At 38.1% G+C, this 20773-nt stretch overlaps 1 protein-coding gene across 4 annotated transcripts in view; it reads left to right on the top strand.

Moving 5' to 3' along the window:
* The first annotated feature begins 10494 nt into the window (after nt 1–10494).
* The window catches only part of st18 (ST18 C2H2C-type zinc finger transcription factor), a 51038-nt gene continuing 40759 nt past the window's right edge, over nt 10495–20773 (top strand). Inside the window, exons 1-2 of one of the 4 annotated variants that reach the window (XM_058068396.1) lie at nt 10495–10741; nt 11682–11862. In XM_058068396.1, the coding sequence (XP_057924379.1) occupies nt 10565–10741; nt 11682–11862 (358 nt within the window). In that variant the 5' untranslated portion in view covers nt 10495–10564. The remainder of the gene's footprint in view (nt 10742–11681; nt 11863–20773) is intronic. The other 3 variants (XM_058068394.1, XM_058068393.1, XM_058068392.1) reach the window with 3 other exon arrangements.

Below are 20773 nucleotides of genomic sequence, written 5' to 3'. Positions count from 1 at the left end.
GTATATAGTCTGCTAAATTATTACAAGACTTGTGTTTTTAATTTGGGATACATTCACACAACCACCCTTAAAAATAACTGGTAACTTTCAGGGCATCTCTAATAATTAATTGCTCTAATCAGGCTTTTATAATGGTCAGGGGAATTCGGCACACTATAGTGTATTCATTTAATTTAGCTTTTGAGGAAACGCTGGAGTTGGCACGCGCCTGCAGGCAACAGACTTCAAAAAGGCTTCAAATGGGGGCCCGAGAACGCCGCGGCCCTCATGGAGAAGGAAGCCCACCAACATCACTTTCCCAGTTCACAGCGGGGTGCATCGCAGCTCGCCGCCGAGCGCTCTCTTACCATGTGGGTCTTAGGGGTGTTTTAACAATGTTTAGCTTTATTTTCTCCGCTTAGCATACGCCTCTTGTCACATTTGGATGGCTCCTTCATAAATTGATGGTGTGATTCCTACAATTTCGGGACAGGCCTGAATGACAAAATATGCAACACGACATTCGATACCGAGGTGGCTGGCAAGCACCGAGCATGTGCACTGGACAGGCTCTTAGTGTAAATGTTTACAACCCCCTGCTGAGCTCAGTGTTGCTGGGAGTCGCTCTCGTCAGGCTGAATGGGATGTCACGTTGCCATGTGGGCTTCTCTTGCTATGGCGCCGCCATAAAGTGAAACCTTTGAATGGCTGTCAAACTTCTCTCTGCAAACACTCGACAACCTCTCCTGAGTGCCGTCCAGTTTTAAATTGGCACTTGGAATGCAGAAAGTAGACTAACTGGACTTTTTGCACGGATAAAATCTGATGTAACTGATTTAAACAGGAACTATGTACAGTTATCAATAAATGCAGCAACATAGAAAATATACATGTTGCAAGAACTATTAAAAGGTGTCATTAATAACAAACATAGTTATGATTAGGCATAGTAGACATGGAAAAATATACTCACATACTCACAAAACGCATCCATATTTGATTAGAAAATATAGATACATTATTTGCATCATTTGAGTTTATCATTTAAAGGTGTTAATTACAGTAATAAAATGACTATTGCATTTTATATCAAATTATGATTGGATCCTTATACAAAAATGAGCACCATAACTACATTTCCTGAAAAAAGTAGAAAAAGAGACATTCTATAATCCTTAATATAAAAAAAGCTCGGAAGAAAAATCCCACTTTTAAAACAAACAAATAATAATGTCAAACAAATAATGATAATTATGGAATTATTTGAATATATCACAATAGACCTCACACTGAAATAATGAATTACTGCCTACTTGTGTGCATCATTGTGTTATCATTATGTTTTCACTACAATGTGAATCTATGTATTTTGCCTTGAAAGTAACTGAGGTTTGTTTGGCAAGGTCAAAGCTATATTATTTTTCATTTTTCTTAAGCTGCTGTGCTTCCACTTTAGGGCTCGTGCATTACATAATAATGACAGACTCGATCAATATTTCACTTACCTTATGTAGCGATATGAAATATATACACTATATTGTAAGGAGTTGTCAGTATGTTGCAACTACAGCCACAATAATATGCATTTTATACATTTTGGACTTTCAATATTTGATTCAAGTGTACCGGATGGTTTGAGTTTATGCCCCCTTATAGATTAACAAACTTTAAAAAAAAGGCATAATATTACCCTCCTATACAAATAATTATATAAGGTGAATACAGCTTTAAATGGCCTCGGCTGCAATCCAAAGGAACATCACAATGCCTTTTCTCCGCATGTCAACACAGGCTGGAGACGCTCAATGAAGGTTTAGATGAGTAAATGTGAAATATCAAGACGATGTCAGAGATGATTCACAAAGAATGTCACAGAGTCTCAAATCTCGCCCTTTTGTCACCGGCATCATCCGTCTTTTGCAGATAATACACAAGTTTTTTTTATTTATTTCATTCCCCCTCAATATCTCTGACACTCTGCTAAGATAGATGCCATTGTAAATAAACAAACATTGTTTGCCTGGGAAAATATATGCATGAACTTCAAATGACAGATAAATGAAAATAAATAGGAAAGGCTTCACGTAACATTTTATATTGGTGAATCTAAATCGAGCGTTGAAGAAGAGCCAAGGGGAATTAAGGCTGAAAGTGCAAAGCAAGGAGGAAATAGACTTAATGCTGTCACATTTCCGCCCCATTCATGCTGAAGAAAAAAAAAAGTGAGGGGAAGAGATTAGGTTATATATCTGCTGTCAAGTGGAGAACTTCACCTAAACACAATGATGATCAAACAGACATGCTTTAACAGACATGCTTCATAATCTCATCGCTATTGTCCCGCTTTCTGCCTCGACTACAGGTTGAGTAGGAAATCTTAGACAGGGCCAGATTAAATGTGTGATGAAATGTCGGCGAAATATGAAGAGAGCACACTAGCACATTTTTTTTTTTTACCTCAACCCACATGACGAGCATAATCGCTATTAGTAACACACATCTGCATACATTTGAAATTTCAACAAATTCATCGGTTTCGTATTGCAAATTGTCACCATCTGATGGCACAGTTTTACGGCCAATTAACAGCATGAAAAGAGAGCTTTTGATGCTCAACTCGAATGGGAAAAAAAAAACCAAAAACCGTGCGTAGGTTTGCTTGTGAGCTGTACCCAAATGTGTGGAAAGTTTGGCTAACAAGATTGCATCTGGAGAGTGAAAAAGTGTAGCTTTTAAAGTAGTCAGAATCTTTTCACATTAAGATCAATAGCCAGGGGTAATCCCTCCAAATATAGATGGAACTGGAGAAATAATTATTCAAATAGCTGGTAGTGCAAATCGCATTAATGTAGCGTGTGACACCGTTTTTGATTCCCTCGCCGCAAAACAAAGCAAACATTAACACGCGTTGTCTTACTTCTATAATCTGCCGGTTTACACTGACAAGTCAATAATCAATACAAATAGTTGTGAAGTGTCCCAAAATAGGCGGACGATTTCAACTCTTCTTTTTTAACAGGCGTACATTTTGCAGCTGCAGTGCGGTGTCGAGCAAAATGACACCGGCTTTGATGGCTTGTATAGCTTTTTGAGATGAGCCTCTTTATGCTGCTTGCCGCGCCATTATGGCTTTGTTGGAAAGCTTGTTTACCTGCTGATAACATACACTGGTGGATTCGGGAGCAGCGATCCAAAAATCTGCTGCCAAAGTCACTCAAGTCTCATTGTGCTGCAGGAAGGGGAAGAATGAAATGTTTACGCGGAGGGGAATGCAAATGCTAAATGTGAAATCAAACTATGGGACCAATAAGGGATCAGAACAACTTTGCCAGGTTTTATTTTTAGACCAGTTGCAATGCTAGATTTCTGCAACTCTTTTCCACATGGAGGCTGAAAAAGCTCTACAAAAACCAAAAAACTGACTTTCTTTGTCATTTCAACCATTGTGAAAGAAGACAGTGTCTCTCTGTCTCGGGGTGTATTTAATGACCAATTCTGATTTTTGTCTATTTTCAGGTTAGCTATATCTCATATCACCATGCTACATAAACTGAAGAATGCCTGAAACAGCCACCCGTAATGCAGTCATCTTAACTCAAAACATTTGACTTATATTCAGCCATCATTTTCTAGAATGACACACTGATACAAAACCGAAACACAAGTGAAAGCGTCAACACTAGAGAAGTAAAATGATTCGCCACTTTGAGGTCCGAGTTTCATGGCTTTAGCCCGTCGCTGTTGTTAAAATATATATATATATAATATATAATACATTGGTTAATAATTCATTCTGAATAAGGCCTATTATTAGTCAAACCATATGCTTTTTTAATCAAATATTACATGTTTTTATATTTTGATATATATTTTTGCCTACTAAAGCATATTCAAGTAGAAATATTAAATTAATTAAAAGACCTATTCAAAGACATTAATTAAATGTCTTACAGTAGTATAATTAAGCTTTGCTTCTTCCTACTCCTTTTTGGACATGTGCAACTGTCAACTGTACTATGTGATGTACTCGGCTGTAACGTATGTACATGTTCAATATGAATTAAACCATAACCAGACCTGACCATGATAAGTGAATTTCCCAAAAATAGCATTCAATATTAATAAATAGAATATTTTTTATAATTAGAGCATGATTGTTAAACATTTGTAACATAATTAAACATGAAATACTACTCTTATAATCACCTTTATACTAATATTGCCTAATATACTGTGGTAGACATGATTAGTAGGTTAGTTCTTTGTTGTAGTATCTCGAAAATAATGTGGGTCAATTGCGCATGACATTAAAAAAAAAAAAAAAAAAAAAGACATCAGGCTGTCATCCATCCCCACTATGACATTTGTCTGAGATGCAGCCGGTCAGGCATGAACTGGCATACACTCTGACAATACTGCTAGATTTGTTTACGTCACATTGCGCAACACTTATAACTACCGGATTTTTGAAGTGAGACAAGACACAGCCGTCTCTTTAAGAATAGCAATATAAAGAGTAGCCTCCAATTGATGTATTCTAAAATTGGGTTTCAGGAAGAAGGACAAAATAAGCAGCCAAAGACATACTACTTCCACATGGAATAGGCTGTAGTCGACCACGAATCAGCTATCATTTATTAATAATTTTTTTTTTTAAACACAATAGAGTCAGGGAGCAATATTTGAACCACGATGTAGTGAAGGGAAACTATTTAACACTGCTCACTAGTCATCAATATTAAATGTTACTGTAATGTTTGGTGAGACATCATCATACTCGATTGCTGGAACAACAGGCTTTTATTGCAGGTTTGCATTGTCTCACAACACACTATATTCCCTAATAAAAGCACAAGCTTCTTTTGTAGCAGTTACCCCCGCAAAGCTGAAACTCAGATCTGAACCCCCGACATCACTTTTTCTCCTACTCTTTCAGGTCCGATAAGGAAGACACAAGTCTTATGTCTAAAATGGCTTACTTACTCCTAGTTTGTCCAGTATATTGGGTATAGTAAATAGTGTGGTAGTGTACAGTGGAACATACTGTATGTTTATTAACACTACCAAATGAACTGAGTGTGATGGGGAAGGAGGAAGTCCTGTGTTTGCGAATTGGATATACATACAGTGGAACCTTGGTTAGTGTATTTTTTGGTTAACGTTAAAATTTACATCAGTTTTGCCTCGGTTTGCATGCATTCTCCATTCTAGTTGTGTTGTTAATTCACTCTGTGAGTCCAACTGTTATTAATGTATTTTTAAAAATCACACAAACGCCCTTCCTTTTTAGCATCCTATTAGCTAGCTAACAAAATGGAGTGAACTCTCAAAAATGTTAACTCAAAACGCATTTTTATAGTTTTAGTGCAGTTTTATATATACTACATAAAACAATTTTAAATGTGTATAAATGACAAATGAAAGGGATACGTGAACATTTAAACTTTTATTTCCATTGAAGAAGTGACTGTTCCCAAAGACACAGTGTGGCAGTAAACTTAAATGTTCATTCATCCCTTTCATTCATTATCTTTATATACAGTATTTAAATGCATTTCAATTTGTGTTCTGCAAGTAAAACGATGTGTTTTTTTGTGTTTTTGGCTTTAATTAAAGGTAATTAATTAGATTTGAAATATTTTTTTTATGGGAAAATTTTTTTGGTTAACGTCCATTTTGGTTAGAGTTGGGCCTTCTGGAATGATTGAATGATGCTAACCAAGGTTACACTGTATATAGTTTCGAAAATAGCACTGCCGCTGATTTGTTAGGGTAGGAATAAAGATTTTTGTGCCAGACTCCATGAATGTGTTATTTTTGAAACCCCTACAGGCCATGATTGTTATTGACTGAGGTTGATAATCTCTTGTTGGTAGCGAAAATATTTTTTGACGGCACTGATTGGATTGACCCATATCCAGAGAAATGGACAATTCCACGGAACTCTGTGACGATGGTTGAAAGTTCAGAATCTGCAGATTCCATTACCATCACTTCAAACAGTTGAATACAACTACAAGCTATTTGGATGTGACACCACTTTGCCTCGTTCACTTTTGCCTCTCATGCTCCACCTCCACCTACACACTATAGATTCATTATTAACGATAATTGTACGATTTTTCATTGGAGACACAGAGAATGTGATGTGACTCCATCTGGCAACAACCTGAAGACAGAACACGATCAAAAACAGATCAAAACCCGCTCCTCACATTGTGATACCTTACTTTAATACATGAGATTTGATGGTTAGGACAAAATAGTGGGTCAAAGGGATAGCCTCTTTTGGTTGGCGCATTAAACAGGATTGGCTAGACCTTTGTTAGCCACGCTTCCCCATGCAGGCAGGTCTCCAGGGGGCCAGCAGGACCCCACAGACGGGCGACTAAGGGGGCCAGGTGACCCTGTCTCTGAGGTTAGCAGGAAACACTAAAGAGGGATGGGCCGGGAGCTGAGGAGCCACTGAGTGCGAGTGTGCGAGGCTGGTGATGGCAGCTGTCAATGGTTTGGAAGGAGAAGCAGACAGATTGTGCGTTCTGTTGGTGCAGCCAGTTCGCCACCTGGCACGCTTCTCCTTGTTAGAACTTCTTGCTGTTTCTCTGCTCATCACAGAAAATGTTGCTCCTCTTATCCTCCCGCCGTCGTCAGGGGAAGTTGGATTTGTCAGAAATGTCTAAATACGATTGCTCAATTCGTCAATTCCTATGATTATGATCTGTGGTACCTATCCCGTTATTCCAAACATGTAAGATATCATTCTTCTTGCAAGGAATCATTGTTGCTTGAGATTAAATAATGTCAAAAAGCCCAATAATGTCCGATGACAAGTCTTTATTTTCAGAGTCTTTTTTTGATAGTCATTCAAGTATGGTACTTTTCGTTCCATTTGAATGAATATTGTATTTTAATGTATCTTTTACTCTGTTTACTTGCTTTTATTCAACTCCATTCTTCCGTAAAGTGTCTTTAAGTATTTTGAAAAGCGCTATACAAATAAAATGTATTATTATTATTATTTTATTATTATTTCTCATTCCTGTTATCTATCCAGTTACAGTGGAGGGTATCCCCTTGTAATGTAGCTAAGGGTACTGTATGCAAAGACCACCACTGCCAGCTAGCATATGTTGCCAATAATGGTTTAAAAGAACAGATTGTACAAAACATTTCTATATATTCACGTTTTTTTTGCATAAAAATGATTGTAAATTTCAATTTGGCACAATCAAACTAACTGGCCTTCATGGCTGGCATGCTTTCATAGCTGTTGGTATTCACCTCGATGTCGTAGCGCGTACACACATACACAAAATAACACGATAATACACGATAACATGAGTCGATAAAATTTTGCCAAATCGCTATCATTAGCTGACAACAGGCATAACTTATGCGTGTGTGAGAATTACGTGGGATGTACTTCTTTGGTACTCAAAGCAGGAAGACGGCGGGATATGCAGTAATGCTAGCAGTACATTCGATTGTTGGCGTCCGAAAGGCAGCTAGCGGTCAAACACACAGAGCCCATTAACAGGTATTACTAGGTATTAGGTTTTATTAGTTATTAGGTATTAGTTAGGTATTAGTTTTTTAATTTATATATAGTATGTTTGCTAGCTATCAAGTTTGCTAGCTATCCAAACAAGTAAGACATCCGTTTTCACTTGATAAGTTATCCTTTGTATGTTAGCTAATTAGCTGTCCAAATAATGCCATGCTTTTTGTTGTTTAATTGTTAGCTTGTAACCTTTACGCCATTGTCTTTAATCTATTAACTGGCTAGATAAATAAGCTCTGTTTTTTCCACAAAAAAACTCATTAAACATAAGCTAACAGAAAACAGGCAAAACGTAAAAGACCAAGGCATTTGACAATTTTATATCGTCACCGATAAATTTAAAAACAATTTTTTTTTTTTACGTTAACAGGACTGTTTGCAGCGAGTTAATCCATCTGGCAACATTGGAACGTAGTGCTAGCTTGACAACCTGCCGTCTTTCTGCTCACCGCTTTGAGTACGTCAGCTTGTATAGCAAGCAGCCTGTACCCGGGCATGCCCATTAAAGGTGACATCACCGTGAGGTCAATTGAGACTGTTAGAAAAAAAACTCTCTGAAACCTTGTGTTCAGAACCATTCTAAAGTTCTTGCAGGGCTCACTTCCAAAATCCCAGACCTCATTATCTGACACTTTGGCAATGTTTAACACGATAAAACGGCATTCTAACAACATTTATAGGTCAGAAAAGTGGAAAAAAAACACAATGGGTCCCCTTCAAACCACTATTGGTAATATATGATATCCGGTGATGGACCCATATCTAAATATAACCACTGGAAATTTAGTAGTTTAGGTAGGTAGGTATATGGCAGAATATGGTAATATGAACATTAACATTGTGCGACTGCAACTGTTTTGAAAGGGTTGTTATTTAGTCATGAAAGTAAATAATCTGTAACTTTCAAATTCCGTCATAGCAGTAAACACCTCTCCATGTTTCAGTTCAGTGGTTAAGGGAAAAAAAAAACAGGAACAGCTTAAAAGTACATTTAAAAATCACATTTGGCAGTCATTCCTTGTTCCAACAGGATTAGAAAAAAAACTCTTTCATTGGATATAAATATATGCAAAGCGAGTGGCGTGGTGATCTGGGTGCCAGAGGTGGCGCTTTACTCGGGATATTCTGGCTTGGGCCTGTAAGGGACATAAATTAACATGAATTAACACATGCATGCAATAAGAAAATAATTAATTCGAGTTATCAGTCACCTCTTCCATTCCAGGAATCTGATTGACAAGATAAAGTAATGTGCAAACTGCTTTTTCAAAGCTAACAGCCTGGAGCGCCCCTCCTATTAGTTAGTCATTCCCTCAGTATCACACCCGGAATCTGTCATTTCACAATTTTCTCCTAGAATGCATATGTGCCGCTTTCACCACTCCACTACAGCAACTGCCATCTAACAAGTTGACACAGAGGATGACACCATTCACGTCCAGTATTCAGCTCCATATACAGCAAGCATCTGAGGCAGACGGGTCAAGAATATGGTACATTCTGTTCTCCTACCGTTGAATTTGCTCTCCCGCGACTCCATAACCGCCATAAATTGTAATGTAAATAAATTGTATCTAGCGCTTCAGCTGGTAAGCTATCCTTTTCTGTCTTTCATCTGTTAGCTAGCTAGCTGTCATGTGTATGTGTTGGGTTATTCCTCAGTGAAGCAAATTAGCAAAGAAAGTGAACTAGCTCGCTTTGTTAGCTACCTTTGGGTGACCGTGTTTTGATTATGGAAAAACCAGGACACTCGGTAATAAGATACTTCAATAATACTGTAAATTTACTGAAATATGGCGCATAATTTCAATACATTTGCCTTCTCTGTGTAGACAAATCTCTGTGCCTATGCTCTGTGCTGCTGTAAATAGAATCTGGCTGGATGGTTGACACATTTGGTATAGTTTTGATAAAAAAAGAAACTCTCCATCACTTCACTGGGGAAACACCGCTTTACTTTTCTCCAAACAACAAATTTGTTTTATTCCCAATTCCGGACTCAATTTTCAAATTCACAGTAACATGTCCATTGCATGTTAAGGGATTGTGGAGCAATTGAAATGATCATGATAGATTATGCATTCTAATGTAATCTTAAACATGGGAATTAAGACAAAACAGTACTTTACATTGAAGAAAATAATCACTAATCAATTTTTCTGAGATGTTTTGGGGCCTCTTGAAATCTCAGGTGTTGTGGGCAACTGCGTGTGTTTACCTACAGTTTCCCTTATTTTTAAATGCAAATATTGAAAATATGTTAAAGAGTTAAACAAACATGTACATTTTCCTTTATGAGCTAGATAGTTGCCTGTTTAAATAAGACCTACTTTCCTGTTATCCATTTGTTAGCAAACTAGTTTCCTGGAAATGTAAACTGTAGTTAAAAAATAAATATTTTATCTGTTAGCCAAATATGAAAGCAAGTTAGTTTCATCTAGCTACTTAGTCAGAGGACTAAGTTAAAATGGTCTGTTCTAGTATTGAGAATCTGGCTGCTTATCCTGGCTAGTTTTGGTTTGAATTTTAATGCAGATGACTGCGATGGTCATAAATTATTGATAGAACTATTGTTAAAGACGGGTTTTGATGTTTTTTCAAGTTTCGTCTAGTTTATTATAAAATATACCTGTTAGCATTGAGTTTAGCCAGTAATGTTTTGTGAAACAGCCTTTATCTCTCTGGTAAAACCACTTTCTTTTATTTCATGCCACAAAACTCGGTTTACCATAAAGAAATGTTGACACTTGGACCCTCTTAAGGTAAGTACCACATTTTTTCAGAAGACATTTGACCAAATAGTTTGAGGTTATAGTGGATGTTGTTTGAATTTGAGTTAAAAGAACAGAAAAAAAAATTGTCCTCAGAGTTTAGCGTACACAAAAGTTGTTCTGTTAGTTGCAAGCATGGTGTCAGTCGGTGCCTGCCCCACGTGGTCCTCACCGTTCAGGCCTGACTACAAACTGACTGCAGCCCGGCACATGGCCTCATTTGTTCACACCCCCCACCCTCTCTGTGAGAGTTATGCTGTCTGTTTTTGAATGGACAGCGTTTTGCTTTGTGTGCACGACCAAAACAGAGGGCAAAGTTAGTCAGCAAGTTGCATTAGCTTCTGTGTTGGGATTCTTCTTGGAGCCTCTTTTCGTAGCAAAGTTTTGCACAATGTTGTACTCTGTTTTCGAGCCCAGTGGCGCACTGAAGGTAGGAAAACTCTTCCACTACAAAGCTACCAAGTATAGAAAGGGGTTTCGGGGTGCAATGGGATATTTCTCATTGGTGTTTCCAAACAAGTAAAATGATCACACAGGGTTAGAAAGTGTGCAACAAAATGCCAGTGCGGTGTCGCTGAAATATTCATATGCTTTTTATCTGATCTATTTCCTAACCACAAGGTATTTGCCTGCGAATCCCTGCCACTTTTCATATTACCTGGAGGCAAATGCTATATAGATTTATACAAGTTTATTTACAACAAGAGCCAAGCCATTCCTCTGGAAACTAGGCTGCAGATCAAAGGATTGTTTTGATCTCTACTTAGCATATTTGTTTAACCTAGCCAGTGATTCTGAAAAGTGCACAAGCTTTTTGGTGATATGCAGAGCACCCTTTATCCGTCTTTTTCTTCTGTTCGCGCTGGATTTAAGTACTTTCTGTATTTAGGAGACAACTGGATTTGCCAGCTTTTGAAATGTAGTTGCCCACTGCTAGCAGTCTTGGCACTCGCAAATAGATAACTAGGTATGTTCCACTGCTAATCCCGATCGGCCTTGTAATAGTATTTGTGGACTGTACAGCGCTCAATTAGGGCATAATGTGCTATTTTTATTTTTCCTTAACGTTGGATTAAATGTGAAACATGTTTTGGGTTTTTTCCACCACACTTTCCATCTTCTGTCTAGCGATGTTTTGTATTGTTTTCACTCGAAAAACAATGTTGAAACGCTCTCTAAAAAAAGATGCCAGGGCAATCAGAACACTTTCTGGAATGCTTAAGAGAATGCATATGCACACAATGCCCTAATTCCACTCTTACTTTGGGTTTGGGAAAGATGAGCCCAGGTTTAGCGAGAGCCAAAAAAGGGGGCAGATGGCTCACAAGAGGGATAAACCTGGGAAGTCATGCTGTAAATGTGTTCTACAGAAAACAATGAAAGGAGCGGACAAAGCGATTGTGACAAAGTCCTTTGGAAAACGGGAAAGCAGCTCTCTAAGGTCCAGGACCATGGAGAAGCCGGATGAGCCGTCCGAGGAGACCAAGGAGGAGAAGCCATCCAAGAGCACCTGCGAGGACCCTCAAGTCGGCAAGAAAGCAGCAGATAAAAGTAGCGTATCTCCTTAAGCCCATTCATACTGTCCAGTCCCTGAGCTTATTTTGTCTTGAGGCAATTTTAATTATTACTGCGGCGACTTGTTTTGTTTTGGGGTTTTTTTTTCCTGCCGTTTGACTCTCTGGCCTGCCACATCCGGTGAACAAACAGACCACATTGTTGGGCAGGAGAATTCCTTTTGGAGGCAAAGTGTGTCTCAGATGATACCGCGTTGCCAGGAAAAGACAAAGCAAAAATAGCAAGCACAAAAACAGTCACAGGTGCATGGGAAAAAGAGGCAAGCGAGTGAATGGTCACTGTGGTCCCTGGGAGGTCTTTCAGTGTTAGCCAGTGCGGTGGGTGGACTTCTGACAAGGACGTTGGTCCGCAGCCAGGTGGAGTGTGTAACTGAGAATGCTCCTGTTTATTCTTTTCACATGCTAATGTGGCTCCTGTGCGACTCTGAAATATGGTAAAACTTTTTCTTGGAGTGAACATGTTTTGTTGTTGTTGCAATACCTGCTCTCGTATCACAGTGGTGGTCTGATTCAAAGGCTCCCGCCTTGCCTTTATGGACGTTTTTGAGAGGGTGCCAAGGGATGGGGATAAATAAACCCCACTGTCCATCATGAAAAATATACACTTTCAGTGCAGACAGTTTCATATATTTGGCTTCTAAACCTGTGAATGCTAATTTAATGATTATGAGATGAGAGGAGTCAGTTTTGGCTACATTTCAGTATTTATACATTGATTCCATAAATGTTTATATTTCCAACATTCTAGTGTTAGCAAATCTAAAACCCTAGATGACATAGTTAAGAAAGTAATGCATCGTTATTCACAGCAATTGAGTTCTTTTGACATTCCGAGTAATGGAAGTGCACATGTTCTGCACACATTGATAGTTGTTACACAATTGTGACGTGTTAGATTATCATTACAACAGTTTGCTAGTTAACCCTACATGCAAAAGCAAGATTGAAGAATGAAATTACATAAATGACATCACTTGCACAACATCACCTTCAAGGTCTGCTTCTTCTGAGGTGAAGTACAACAAAACTTTGCAATGTTTTAGTGATTCACATCAGCCGTAATACCATCACAACATTTGAGTCTGGAATTAGTCAGTGGGAAGTACTGTAATTTATGGTAGCTGCCTCTGTCCACCGCAGGACGGAGGCTCCTCTGTCATCTGGTTGACCCAGGGAGCTTTGAAATACTTTGAATGAAATTTGCTGGGACATGAGAAAAAAAAAAATTATTTGAAACTCATATTGGTACTCGTATTATATATTTCATAGCTACCTTTTGAGTGTTAAGTTGCCGCGCGATGAGTTTAATGTTCTGTGTGACATTGATACCGTGAATCAGACTTTTATACTGAGTAATGACTTCCTGCAATTTACAGTGTTGAAAAGCTTGTTGTGAGTTTTCTCATAGTTCATTATTGGCTCCTGTTAAATAAAGAGTCGTAACGGACTCATGGGTGCCACCGTATGCCATATACCCGTTTTATAATCTGATGCAGCTTATCTGCCAATCTGTTTTTCTCTCTAAATTTAGTGGGTGCTGCTTAAACACCGGTGTGTATTTACATCAGAAATTACAGTATACCTACTTTTTACCTTGTTTTGGGGCAGCTATTAACACTGTAATGAGGCACCGTTATCTTTATTTTTCCATCCGGTTGCTGCAGTTTACTTTTGCACAGATGCCGTTATTATCATACCGAGTCTTGGTAGACTCACCTATTCAGATCTGAAGCTGGACATTGCAGACTAACTCATGATTATGTACAGTTGTACAGTATTACAGTAGTTTGCCATAAAACATATCATACTACATAAAGCTATTATTGATATTTGTTAAAAAGAAACAAACTTTGAGGTATACGGTATCTATGCAACTGTCAGCAGAGTTGATTTGGGTTGAACAGATGTTTTGAACATTCTGTCCACATAGTTTAACACTAATTAAGAATGAAAGATGGCGCTGCTAGTCAAAATGAAATAAATAAGACTGATTATTTATTGTTTTTTTAATGAATGCTTGTCTTCAGCATTCATACAACTATTGATGAAATACTTGTGACATTCTAGATAGCTCCTGAAAAGCATAGTGTCTAATGCAGGGTGACAATATGGCCCCCCACCAGGGGCCTTTCTTTACCTTACAGTGCAAATGTGCTTCAAACACTACGTCTGCCATCTGCACTTCGAGGAACTCTTCAACATAGCCATTTAAAAAAAAAAGCTGTCTCAAAGGACACCATTCTGATTTCAGTCTGTAGCCTACATTATTGCGTGTTCATTGTAATTATAAGGGAGGAGTGTTGCCAGGCTAGCGCGCGAGATGCCAGGTGCACACTACCATAATCTAGCAACTCAGAGCATTAACAACAGTATCTGCATGCTACTCCGCCATTAGTTTACTCCAGCTTTCAGTTATCCACGCTTTTTGTGCGCGGGAAGAAAGTGCAATACTTTGCAGCGTTCCATTTTCCTAAGCCTTCTTAGGTTATGTGACTGAGCCATGCTGCTGTGTGAAATTTTATCCCAATACTGGCACTGTATCCTTCTGAGGGTGTCTTGTTAAATAGGTTTACTTAGCGCCTTTGCTGGCATTTTCCGAAGATAGCAAATGCACAAACACTGTCCATGATCGGATTAGCCGTTCGACAAAATGATGTAACTCTTTGTCTTTCTTGTGTGGCACGCAGGTTTCTCTGCTTAAGTTCACTGGTCATCACATCAATATAATCCATACATTACAGCTATAATAGCTGACAGCTCAAGTTAATCAGACAGATCCAGATCCTGCCTCCAAGTACGGCAAATGGAACACAAGATGTGATTTAGAAGGCATTTAATTTAGAACTTTGCTTGTATTCCTCCGCAGCATTGAGGCACAAGATTCAAATTGCATGTGATAAGTGTGAAGTGTTTCTTAAGCATTCATATAGAGGAGTGCAAAGTACCCCATACCATGCCAAGTACAGCTTGAGCAATGTTTCCACACCTGAGGACATTTTGCTTTACATAGTCGCAAGGTGTGTCAAGGCACAACGCTAATTACGCAATTTATGACGGAAATCAGTTAAAGCATCTCCGTGGATCACGCTTATTTACATTTTAATTACGACTATTACCTTTTCTTTATTTTTTGGATGTGACCACAGCGAGCCCAATTCCTCCCCTGCACAAGAGAGAAGCAAAAGAACTGTTTTCCACTGGCGGTTTAGATGCTTGTTTATCACTTTTAAATACCGTCATCTTTGCTGAAATCCCCTCTCAAAAGAACCTTTCACTTGCTGGAATAAATTCAAATTAAAATTTAAATCCCTCTTTGCATTTCTTCAGCCTTTTTTAAAATAGCTGCCTCCTTTTAGAAAGCTGTTTATGTAGTGATCTGTTCATAATCCAGTTTGTTTCTCAACAGCGAAAAAACACAGAAATCGTATTATCACTATCTTGGAGAGATGATGCGAGAAATCAGGGAGTATAAATGTCTGCATCTGCAGAGAAGTTTTTAAAGTTGCCAAGCATAGACAAATGAATCCTAGTAAATAAGCCTGAATAGTTTTATTTGACTTGCTAAATATGCACAAATACAAGGCACTTCACATTTTCTCTTCAAATAAAGATACATGCCCTGCTTTAGTGAATACACAGAATCATCTCGCGTGTATATCTTGGATAATGCAGATAGATGGCTCATGAGAATTGTTTGGGCTTGTGACCGCTGAGGAGAAAATCAGGAGATTAAACTCTCAAGTCGTGCAGATCTCGCTAAACTGCTTTCTAATCTTATGAGGTGGTCACCTTCCAACCGCCTGAGAAAAACAATACCCAATCAGAAATATAACATGCAAAAATAAAAAAAAAACCCAAATGAGAACAGATATTTACATGCGGCGCCTTTTGATAACAGTCCATTTCAGATGGTGCCGAAGAGGCCACAGGGGAATATTTAATTTGCACAGGCTAGATTGGAATTATTGTTTGGAAACAAATTATAATTGTGTCTCCAGAAAGTTAAGTAAGATCAAAACAAAAGCAAATCAATGAGCAAGCCGTATTAATCACTCAAAGCCCAACAAACTTACTTCATAATCAGTTTCTTTGTTTGCCTCAAAGGGCATTTGCATGCTCAGTCACAATATTGAAATCTGCATCATTTTTTTTGTTTGCTTTGTATGAACTCAACAGCTTAAAAACCCAACATAATAGGTAGAAATATACAGTTCAATTATTCATACCCTGGACAAATTGTAAGTATAAAAAATAATTTTTGTCGGTATCTTTAATTTTTGACACAACATGATATATATATTAGGGGTGTACGCGTTAATGGACGTCGAGTGTTGTGCAAGCATTAGCAATTTAGCATCGAACTACCTAGAAGAAGATTTTCCCCTAGCTTGTGATCTGGATAAAACATAGGTACATTATAGCGATGTGATTGATCATATTTATGTTGTATTGTATAAAACTATGGCACTACTTACTATAGATAAAAATGTATTTCTATCTGTGATTAAATGTAATTAATTCTGAGTTAACTATAGGCAAAAAAATGTGATTAATCATGATAAAATATTTTAATCGTGTTTTTTTAATCGACACACACACAGTATAATATATACATACATACATTTATTAGAAACAATCATTGAACAAAAATAGGCTGTTCATCAACTGATAAATAGTTTAAGACCACAGCAAAAAAAAATTACAAAACTTAGCCATACTTGTTAACCACCTCAAAAAATGGTTTGGGCATACTTGCTGTTTCCAGGAGGCTAGAGTTAATGTCGCTCCAGGTGGTGAAGATGGCTTCACGGACGACATCCACTGTCTGGAACTGATGTCCATTGTTGTAACTTGCCTTGCCATCCATCCCCTAATGTTCGCAATTAGATTTAGATCAGGGGAAAGAGCAGAACTGTCCAAAAGAGCGAGGTTATGCCTCTGGAAGAAGTCCTTTGTCAGGTTGTGAAATGCAGTGTTGTCCTGTTGAAAAAGCCAGTCATTACCAGACAAGGGCTTTCAGTCATGAGTGATGCCCCCTACAACATCTCTACACAGCTGTCATTTGCCACCCCTGCACAACCTGAAGTTCTGTTGTGCCATAGAAGTTAAACGCACCCCATGTCATGATGGCCCCACTGTACCGTGTGGACAACATCTCAGGTGGGATCTCTTTGTCATGCCAGTACCGTTGGAAGCCATCTGGACCGCCAAGTTTCCATTTTCAGAGAAATAGCTTTCTTTTCTTGGCCTTGAAGGAGACAAGGCCTTTGAAGACTTTTTTTGTTTTCTTAAAAACTTTCCCTTGCACATGACGTCTGATGGTTATTGGACTGCCCAGGTACCAGTAACAACCTTGATTCGAGCTGAGGATCATCTTGTGTCTTGATGGACAGTCTATTCCATCCTCCGGTGACATTTTTCACGTCTACCACTTGAAGTCTTTGTTCCATATGTACCTCTTCGGATTTTTTAAGAAATTTAAAACGACTGCGCTACTGCGTCCTTGAGAGACCTTACTTCATCCCAAGACTTCAACTCTTCTGACGTCACTAAATCTATGATCTGGAGTGTTATGCTATTTTGGGGGTTCAGATCAGTGGATGTTGTCCATATATAGATAAACTTGACTTAACTTGACTTGCAGCTCAACAATCTGACTGCCTTCAAAGAGAGAAAGCTTTTTTGCCTTTGCCATCAAGACGGTGTGAATACCTGACAGGGTTCACTTTAATGCTTCTTTGCAATAAAGTCCTTAGCATTTGCCATTTCTTCTTTTTTCATTCTAAAGCTCTACTTAGAACCTCCTTTAAATCCAACAGTGCAACATTTAAATTTGTGCAATTTTTCAACTGGTCTTAACATTTTAATCAGGATTGTAGCATTTCATTCAGAATTATTTCTGATTAATGTGAGTCATTTTAAACAATGGAAAATAACTCTAATTAATATTGATAACATAGCTTATCGCAATCTTGAGTCATTTCTAGCCAGAAGGTCCGCTTGGAACAAATAAAAAAAAATACCACAAAGTTGCAGTCCTTGACCAAATCATCATCAGAATTTCAGAGCACTCATGGGACATCTGAAGCCAGACAGAAATGCCTTCCTGTTAGTTGTGTCTAGACACACTATTACGGCCACCAAGGTCATTACCAAAACGCACATTAATACACACCTGTTACTATTGTCTACTTGCTCGTTTTTTGGCCCAACATCTAAGCCGCTATCTGGCCTTTAAGAGGCGTGTCTGCTTTCATTGTGCGCCTGCCTGAGTAGAAAAAGATGGGCAGAGACCCCCAGAGACACCCTGAATGTGGATGTCACCTCCCAATAACACCACACAATGAGTTGCTGGCCTATGAACCACAAAAGGCAGGCATGGACTGACCACTCATGCGTTGAGTTCTCAAATGTGAGCGAGATGTGCTCGTTTGAGGGCAGCACAGACCGACTGGTGGAGGCTAATGAAAGATAAATTTCATTGTCATCAGTTCTCAATGTATAGTTTACCTTTTACTGCATGACTGTCTTTTGGCATACGAACTACTGTATTAGTACAGTAATAATACAAAAAATAATTTATTAAGTCTTCAGGGCAGTGGTGTGATTAAAACGACAGTACTTTCTGTTCCTGTCTAAAATATGCTTTTTAAAAGAATCCTAATTTAAAGTGGTGTGTCTAACTCATCCTAAAACTTTCATAACATAAATAAAATAGAAATGTACACCAATGTGATTGCTTGGATTGTCATCGCATTTGCAGGGCCACTTGTTGATCGGAATTGATGAACCACTATCATCACTGCCCCAAAACCATCCAAAAAATACTGGAGAAGCCGTGGCATCTTCTGTCGAATTTTTTTTTTTTTTTTAATACTACTTTTTAAGGTAGTTGGAGTGATGGAGTACTGCGCTTTGCTTGTTATGTTTGTTTGTTATGTAACAAATTTGTTACATAACGAAAGGGGTCATACTAGACTTCTTAATTCCCTCATTATTATTTACAATTATTATTTATCTGACCAAGACCATTTGGACAATTGTATGGCAAAACTTGACCTCTGATGTTTGACTCCATAAAATTCCCGCAGAAACACTCCAACATATTTTCTAAAGTGTGCACAGAAGAGTGGAAGCTCCTGATATTAACTGCAACTTCATATTCTCTTTTGGCCATAAAAATGAATTATAGGTTAATAAAGTTCCTGCCAATAATGATATTGGTGCACGAGTGATGATATGCCCCACACAGCAACAAACTCGCTAGCTCAGTAAATCAGTTTTGCCTTTATATTGTCAATATGCAATTTGCAATGAAAGTGCTGCTTATGCGAGGTGTGAGAAAGGCATCTTCCTTTGATACGATCGTCCCTCATTACATTGCAGTTTAAATTTTGCGCCTCCACCCTATCATAGTTTTTACAAAATACTGTATATTCATTCATAAAACACGCTGTTTTGTGGTTGAATGTGGCCTGTTGGTAAAAAAAAATACAATTTTATCTAATTTTACCAATTTTGGTTGTTTTCTTTCTGCTTTTTTCCCCCTGATAACAAAGTTGCCACAGCGGATCTTTTGGTCCGCATACTGGTTTTGGCTTGAGCACATTATTCCAGATGCCCTTCCAGACAAATACCAATGATGGTTACTAGTGGAGAATCGAACCTGGGGCGTTTCCTCCAAAGTCCACAACGCTAACTTTGGAACAAATGAATAAAAGGCCATAAGAAGACTCATTAAAATTGTAAATGCAGTATTCTACACTTGTCACTAGGTGTCAGTAACGTTACGTGTTTGTAATGTTTGGTGAGACAAGCACCAGACTTGTTTGCCAGAACAACAGGCTTGTATTGCAGGTTCTCACACCAGGCACAAGAACAATAACATAATCATAATAATGACACCACACAGCCGCATGGTGGACGAGTAGTTAGCATTTAGGCCACAGAGTCAGGAAATCAGGAAAAAAAATCGCATTTGGCTGAAATTCTTATCTCAGTCAAGTGTAGAACAAATTACTTGCGATAAACGAGGAATTACTGTACTTCTACTCTAATGTATATATAGCAGATGCTGGTTTCCTGCATGACCCAGTTTATAATTTCACCGATTGTATTAGTCCTGAGTTTCATACTTCGTTCCTAAATTGCACCCTTACCAGAATCATTTAATTGGATTCTTATTTGTGAATTTGTTTAGGCTAACTTGATTTACTTGTTTATAGTAGGAGAACATGTTATTTTAGTTGGGAAAAATGTTTTAAATAATAAATATGGCACTTTTCCTGTAGCATATATAGCAGTATTAGTATAATTTTCCCCTAATAGTTTTTAATTGTGTAATGCATCCAGTGGTATCATAGTAAAAGAAGCATAACGTGTTCATTCATGACATTAGTTTCAGGGAAAAGCTGCTGCCAATATTTTTGTATCGGTAGTAATGGGATGGACAATATTGCTATATCGGAGGTAATGTCTATTTCCTACAGGTGTAATAGACACATGTCCCAATACATTTGTCCATATAGTGCAGGGTTCATCCAACGTTTTCAGGTCAGAATTAGAAATTGTGTTCCTCTCTTAAACTTACATAAACTATGTATATCATGTATTAACTTATATATAAACTAATATTAACGCACACAATAAAATAATATTATTCACCCGTTTTTCATCTTGACCCTAAGTTTGGAAAACCCAAATATAGTGTATGGCTTGTATAGCAAACTCAAACACTTAGTTCCAAAGGTACATCCTACATTTGTCCATAAAACATGTGAAATGTTATTGAAGTGTCTTCAAAGGACACTGAATAAACATATTGTGAGGTTGCTCACGGTCACACATGAATGGGCCCAAAGGGGATTGCAGGGACCTAATCTAATCAT

This window comes from Doryrhamphus excisus, chromosome 3, assembly GCF_030265055.1.
Source record: "Doryrhamphus excisus isolate RoL2022-K1 chromosome 3, RoL_Dexc_1.0, whole genome shotgun sequence".
Taxonomy (NCBI): Eukaryota; Metazoa; Chordata; class Actinopteri; order Syngnathiformes; family Syngnathidae; genus Doryrhamphus; species Doryrhamphus excisus.
Note: the sequence above shows the minus strand (reverse complement) of the source record. Positions and strands in the feature narration are given on the sequence as shown.